This window comes from Orycteropus afer, unplaced genomic scaffold, assembly GCF_000298275.1.
Source record: "Orycteropus afer afer isolate SDZICR_OR568_19922 unplaced genomic scaffold, OryAfe1.0 scaffold00524, whole genome shotgun sequence".
NCBI classification, from domain to species: Eukaryota; Metazoa; Chordata; class Mammalia; order Tubulidentata; family Orycteropodidae; genus Orycteropus; species Orycteropus afer.
Genome location: NW_006922111.1, coordinates 995,944 through 1,002,996, shown reverse-complemented (window position 1 = coordinate 1,002,996; position 7,053 = coordinate 995,944). Strand labels below are relative to the sequence as shown.

At 64.3% G+C, this 7,053-nt stretch overlaps 1 protein-coding gene across 1 annotated transcript in view; it reads left to right on the top strand.

Moving 5' to 3' along the window:
* The window catches only part of WNT7B (Wnt family member 7B), a 63,384-nt gene that overhangs the window by 54,559 nt on the left and 1,772 nt on the right, over positions 1-7,053 (top strand). Inside the window, exon 3 of the mRNA XM_007955639.2 lies at positions 1,635-1,906. Within this exon, the coding sequence (XP_007953830.2) occupies positions 1,635-1,906 (272 nt within the window). The remainder of the gene's footprint in view (positions 1-1,634; positions 1,907-7,053) is intronic.

The window sequence follows — 7,053 nt, the reverse complement described above, 5'->3', positions numbered from 1 at the left end:
GACCCCCGAGGGCGGAGACCCCCAGGGAACAGGGACCCCTGAGGGTGGAGATCCCCCAGGGAACAGGGACCCCCGAGGGCAGAGACCTCTCCAGCTGGCAGGTGAGTGAAGAGGTGGTTTCCCGAGCACAGAGGCAGCACTGTGCTGGGTTTGCACCAGGTGCTCCGTGAGCGGACGTGCAAGGGACCTGACCCGGCTCCCACCCCCTCTCCATCTCGGGTGATCAGCGCCAGCACCCTGACCGCAGGGCCGATCTGAGGACAGGTGGGCGTCCCCAGCCCCGCGATGGAACGTGGCCATGTGCCATCTCCTGCCGGGCCGGCAGGGAGAGTCTGCACACTGGAATTTGGCTTTCGGTTCTTCAGCCGGCATGCACTGAGCCTGCTCAGTGCCAGGGGCTGGGCACGGGAGACCATCCAGAGCCAGCCAGGCCTGGGGCCGCCGTGCTGCTGGGGAGGCCAAGGGGACCTGAGAGACCTGGCTGGGGGCCATGGGGAGTCAAACAGCCCATCCAAGGGGAGGAGGCCTGGGTGGCACAGAGAGGTAAGTGCTCCACTCCTAGCCCACCCAGAGGCACTTTGGAAGACAAGCTTGGTGTCTGTTTCCGAAAGGTTACACAGCCTTGACCCTGTGGTGCAGTTCCTCTCTGCACACGTGAGGACATTACTAAAACAAAACTCTGAGGAGTCTCTGGACCCATGTGGAGCCACGAAGTCCCTACCTTAAGGGTTAACCTAGCGGAGACCGTCAGGAAGAGTGAGAAAGTCAATCTGGTACTGAGGGGTCAGGTCAGTGAGGGGGATCTGGGAGGGCTGCCTGGAGGAGGCATCTGAGCCAGGCCTTGAAGGTTGTTGGAATGTGAGCACAAAGGGGAAGAGAATTCCACCCAAAGACCAGGAAACCCCCCAGAGGGGTGTGAGGAGCACCAGAGGGATGAAGTCACGAGTTGGTTGGAGGGAGGGCTGGGAAAGGGCTGGGTGGGGATGGTGGGGCTGGCCTTCTCAGCACAGTGGTGGGCTTGCTTCTGCCGGCACTTGGGAGCCAGTGACGGCTTCAGGGGAGGCCTCTGCCCAGAGCTGCACTTCAAGATGATCTGCCTGGTATTTGGGGATGACTGAGGCAGGGGGGCCTGTGCGATGGGGGCTGTGGAGGAGGGGAGCCCTCAGGGGACCCGGTGATGGGTCGAAGATGGTGTCAGAAGGAGGGAGGAGGCCAGAGAGAGCCGGGGCCAGGTCCCAGCTTCATCTCCACGCGCTCAGGGTCCCCCAAAGTATCACCACAAACGGCTTGGGCCCCGGGGAAGCAAAACTGTGAATGGTGGAGGGCGCCAGCAGCACCCCCCCATCGGCTGCTCTGGGCCCCTCAGCCAGGCCCTTGGGGATGACCAGTCTTTGCTCTCAGGTGCCCAGCACTGTGGTCCAACACCGCATCCTTGCTGGCTGGTGGCAGGGTCCCGGCGTGCACCGAGGGCCTGTGCGCAGGCAGTGCCCCCCAACAGTCCTGCCAGGGGGTTCCATCGGCCCCACTGTGCCGCTGCCGACTCGGGTGCCCGAGAGGGCCCCCGAGCAGCCCGCGGTCACCCAGCGCACCGGCAGCACGCGGCCGGGTCTCACGGCGCGCCCCTCTCCCCGCAGGAAGCCGCGAGGCCGCCTTCACCTACGCCATCACGGCGGCCGGCGTGGCGCACGCCGTCACCGCCGCCTGCAGCCAGGGCAACCTGAGCAACTGCGGCTGCGACCGCGAGAAGCAAGGCTACTACAACCAGGCCGAGGGCTGGAAGTGGGGCGGCTGCTCGGCCGACGTGCGCTACGGCATCGACTTCTCCCGACGCTTCGTGGACGCGCGCGAGATCAAGAAGAACGCGCGGCGCCTCATGAACTTGCACAACAACGAGGCCGGCAGGAAGGTAGGCGCAGAGCGCATGCGCCGCAGGGTGACGTCTCTGAGCCCGGGCGCTGCCTCTGGACGAGGGCTCGGTGACCGAGCCCAGCAGGTGTGCACGGTGGCGGTGCTGTCACCTCTGCCCGGATGGAGCGCTCCACGTGCCGTCCGCAGACACCCGCTGGGCTGGTCCTGGAGGCCCACCTTACTGCTTCCATTTCATAGGGGAAACTGAGGCTCAGAGCAGGGAAGACGGCATGGGCCCAAGGCCCTGACTGCTGGGCAGCAGGGCACTGGCCAGGAGGGTGGGTGCAGGTCTCCAGGCCACAGTCCTACGTCTCTGACCTTGTGATGCTGCTGGTCCCAGCAGGGCCATGCCAATACACTAGGGAAGGCTTCCTGGAGGAGGCAACCTTCCGGTTAGCCCAAGGATGGCTGATTGCCAGGAGAGATGCCAGGAACGGCAGGTCCCAGGAGGCAAAAGCAGCCTGCAGAAACAGCGCTGGGGGCGCGTCATGCCATGTGTGAGGTGGGATGGAGCGTGGTGGCCATACAGGGGCCTGAGCACCCAGGCAGGCAGATGGGGAAGGAGTCAGGCGAGCCCGGCCCCGCCCACAGGGAGATGAGGCCCCAGATAGTGGGCTGGGAGGAGCAGCCGCTCTGGCGGTGGCGGCAAGATGGCCCGAGATAGGGTGGCAGCCGAGCAGAACGCCTCACTGAGGCCGCTCCCCACCCTGGGCTGGGGTGGGCCAGGGGCTGCACCCTGGGTGCCAGGCGCTGAGGGCTCTGTGGGTGTGGGGCAGACTCACCCTCCCAGGCAAAGAGGAGCTGAAAATGCCATGAGCCCAGGGGCTGCTCACTGGTTCACTCAACAAACCCTCCCGCCCCTTCCCAGGCCAGGTGGTGGGCTGGGCACAGGGGTAGGGCCTCAGACACAGCTCTGCCCAAGCGAGCGCCCACTGGGTCCACATGGTAGACTGGAAGGCCACCCCAGGTTCACGGAGGCTGGGAGCAGAGGCTTCCCAGAGGGCTGACTGACATCCCAGCAGAGTCTCGAAGGACAGGCGGAATGCAGAAGAGCCAAGGTGACAAGGAGCTGGCACTTGTGGGATTACAGACGGCTCAGGCTGGGGGGGGGCATGAGATAAGGGGGCAGGATGGGGTCAAGACAGGCCTGGAACGCCAGGCCAAGGACTTAGCTTGATCTTGTAGGTCTCCACACAGCAGGTGGTTATTGTGTTGTTGTGGAATTAATGAATGAAAAGTGATACAGACTTTGCCTCCAAGGAGCTCACAGCCAGCCTGTGAGCAACACTCTGCCGGTGTAGGCTGGTTGGGAGACATGCCATAATGGAAGCCAACATGCAGTATGGGGGCCGAGAAAGCAGGGAGGGCTTCCTGAAAGAGGAGGCGCAGTGGAGCCTTGAATGGAAGCACTGCTCCTTGAGTGTCTGCAGGAGCTTAGGTCCTATTCAGGAGCTTCTCCATTTCACAGATGAGGACAGTGAAGTCTCTGCTGTGTATGTGCATGTGTGCTTGGGGGTGTCCAGTAGGCCGCAGGTGTGAGGGGAAGGGCAGAGCTGGCAGGGGACCTGGCTTAGGGCACCGTGTACAGGTCCTTGAGGCCGCAGCCTGGCTTGGGGTGGCTGGGACGGTCAGGGGACGGGCACATGGATGAGCGGTTTGGAAGAGCCAGAACCATTGGCTCAGGTCTGCAGCATGCTCAGACCTGGTTGGCCAGGACTGATGGTGGAAGATGGACAGGAGGGGGACCCAGGGGGCTGGTGGTGGGCCTGGCGGGGCAGGGGCAGAACCGGACAAGGAATCCATAGGTCCTGTTATGGCCTGGCCGGGGAAGGAGGGCGGAGGGATTTGAATTGGGGAGAAGTGTGAATGAGAAGGGAAGCAGGGAGGCAGAGTGGGTTGTTGGGGGAGAGAGGACCACGGAGCGGGGCAGCCTTGGGCCGGGCCTCCAGCCGTGCTGTGACCATGCTCGGCCGGCGCTGCCCTGGGCGGCCCGTCCCTCCCTGAGCCTTGGTGTCCTCAGGGCATGTCGGCAGAGGGCACAAGGCAGAGGCATTGCGGTGTCCCTCGGGATGAAGGAGACCCTCCTCCCAGCAGCACTGGGGCTTCCTGTTGGGGGCGGCACTGTGGCTGCAGGGTGGTCTTAGAAGCGTCCACCCGAAACAAGCGTGGACTGTCACACCTGGGCCAGAAAGTCTGTGCATCACTGTGCACCCTGCCCACTCCATCCCCTTCCACACCTGCTTCTTCTCAAGGCTGACCATGGCCCCAGGTGCCTTCAGGCCAAACGGCCCAGCTTGGGGCCGCCCGCGCCTACCAGGCCCTCCCTCCCAGTTCCTTTGCCGGCAGCCACTGTGCAGAGGGCATGAGTGCCCGCTCCGGTTAGACGGCGTGGATGACGGGGGCCCATTGGCCCCAGGGGCAGGAGAGGAGCGGGAGGTGCCGCCTGGGGAGATGGCAGCCCTGCCCTCCCCCTCTCCACGCTAGCCCGTCTGGGCAGCCCTGATGCTGCCGTCATGGGGATTCCTTGGTGACGTGAGGGGGGAAGCCATTGCTGAAGAGAACCATCCATCGTTGGGAACCGGGCACGTGCCGTGTCTTGGCATAGCCCTTACTTGATCTGTCCAGGGCCCATGATTGTCTCCATGAGGACATGTCATCCCCTATGTGGATGAAAACCCAGGGTGAAGGGTGTGGGGTCTTGGAACTGACCGGCCCTTCCCGGGAGGACTTGAGTTGAACCCCCCAAGACCTCCCCTCCCGGCTACGACCATCCTTGGAGCACAGGCCCCTTTGTTCCGGGGAGAACATCAGGCCAGCCCCAAGCCCACCGCTGATGCTACCTGGGCAGAGGAAGGAGGCCCCCAGCCGTGAGGCGAAGCAGGGTCCCTTGGGGCAGGGGGTGCAGCTCTGGGGCCACAGCTGGTGCCACCCCTGCTGGGCTCTTATCCCGAGGGCAGTGGGAAGGGAACGGCACATTCTTGAACCCTGTGATCACTTCCCGGGAGAGGCTCCGGGCCTGGGGACCCAGCCAAGCGAGGATGCAGCCTCAGCTCTGCAAACAGCTGCCCCGGCGGTCCTGGCTGTGGCTGTCATCGGCCTGGCCAGGCAGGTGGCAGGTGGGCGGGCAGAGACCGGGCTGCCTGGCCTTGCTGTGAACATGCAGTGGCGGGTCCGGGGGAGGCCATCCATCCAGCAGGTCTCAGCGAGGACACTGGGTGGGAACGTGGGCCTGCATCGCCTGTCCTGCACAACCCGGACAGGCACCCGACCCCCAAGGCCTGTCTGAGGCCCATCGCCCCCAACCAGCAGGCTGGGCTGGGCTTCTGGGAGGGCTGCCCAAGGGGCGGCTGGAGCAGTGGGGCCAGGCGAGCAGGGCAGGTTAGGAGGAGCGGGCAGGGAAGGGCGGGTGGAACCAATCTGAGATGTCCCAGGGAGGAGGAGCGGGTGGTTGGAGGCAGGTGCTCTGGGAATGGACAGGAGGGGCTTCGGAGGCCCCCGATGTGCTTTTCCCGAGGGGGGCCCCACCCAGACACCCACCGCCTCTCCCGAGGCCCCCCAATACCAGTCTGACATTCCCCAGCCCCAGCCCCTTTTCACTTCCCAGGCTCCTGGGCGGCTCCCCTTCCACCGTCTCCAGAAGTGCACCCCTCTCCCTCCTGCCCCCGAGTCTCTGCCTCAGAGCGCCCTCCAGGTTGGGGCAGAGCAGTCTTTTCACATCTGTCCTCCCTGCCCCTCCCTTGCTCAACCCCAGCTCTGCCCCACCCCAGCTCTGTGGCTCTATGGCCCTGCAGGCCCCAGCCCAGCCCCCACCTGTTGTCCATTTGGACCCAGTTGTTCCCTCTGGACTAGATGGGACCCAACCCCACTCTGCCTCCTCTTTGCATAATGAGCTCCTATTCATACAGCAATGCCCAGTTCGGCCCCACCTCCACCAGGAAGCCTGCCTCGAAGCTTTGGCAGGCAGGGGTAGGTTCTTCTCAAGGGTGGCTTCCTTCTGTTTCCTACATTGAGCTGTAAGCCTAGGAGGGCAGGAGTCCCCAGGTGGTGCAGTTGGTGAGGTGCCTGTCTACCAACCGAAGGCTTGGCAGTTGGGACCCGCCTAGAGATGCCTTCGAAGTAAGACCTGACAGTCAGCTTCTGAAATATCAACCCTATGGAGCGGTCTTCTCTGTAGCTGTGGGGTCACCAGGAGTCAGAGTGGGCTTGATAACTGCTTGTTTGTTTTCCCCTCTTGGAGGGCCCCTGGGCTGACCCAGGTGGGCCAGGGAAGGGGCTCAGGGCGGCAGTGTCCGGGGGTTTCGCTTTCTCTCTCCTGTCCTGACTCGTTGGGGGACCCCTCCTCTGAGCTAGAGCCATCAGGCTGTCAGGAGCCAGACTCAGCCTGGGGGGAGCTGGGAGGGGGCGGGATTGCGGCTCTCTGATCTGTCGCCACCCCTTGCTGGGCCGCGGGGGGCAGGGTGTCCAAGGCCCGGCCAGGAGCCACATCTGCTCAGACCAGCCTCCGTCGGCTGGCTGTCGAGGGGTCAGGAACACCTGCCCGGTCTGCTGCAGCTCCCGTGATGTGCCGGGTCTTCTGGGAAGGAGACGGCTCTGTGCACAGCTAGATGGGGCAGGTGCGAGGGTGCCGAGCCCCCGAGGGCCGCGGAGGGGCCCGGGGGAGGGGCAGCTGACAAATGACTCAGGGCCCCCCTCTGTAATCAGGCCCCGCTCGGCAGCCCCTTTCGATCCGGGTAAATGAGTACCTGAGGTCAGGGCTGGTGCTGGGAGGCAGCCTTCCCGGCCCAGGGGGAGGCCCCAGGAAAATACGAGCTGCACCCACCCTGGCCCTCACTGGGCTGGGAAAGGGCTGCAGTCGTCTGGGGCCAGGGCCCATGGACTCAGCCTTGTGGTGTCCCGGCAGGTGGTGTGGTGGGCCCTACTGACCCGGCCCACCTCCTGCCCACCCCTGCACTGCCTCCAGTCAACATGCAGGAGCAAGCCCCCCCACACACAGACAAAAGGCTTTCCTCGCTGCTGTTAGATGCCGTGGAGTCGATTCCAACCCACAGTGCCCCTAGAGGACAGAGTGGAACTGCCCACAGGGTCTCCCAGGCTGTCAGTCTTCACAGAAGCAAAGCCCAAACCACACCCACTGCCTGGAGTCCA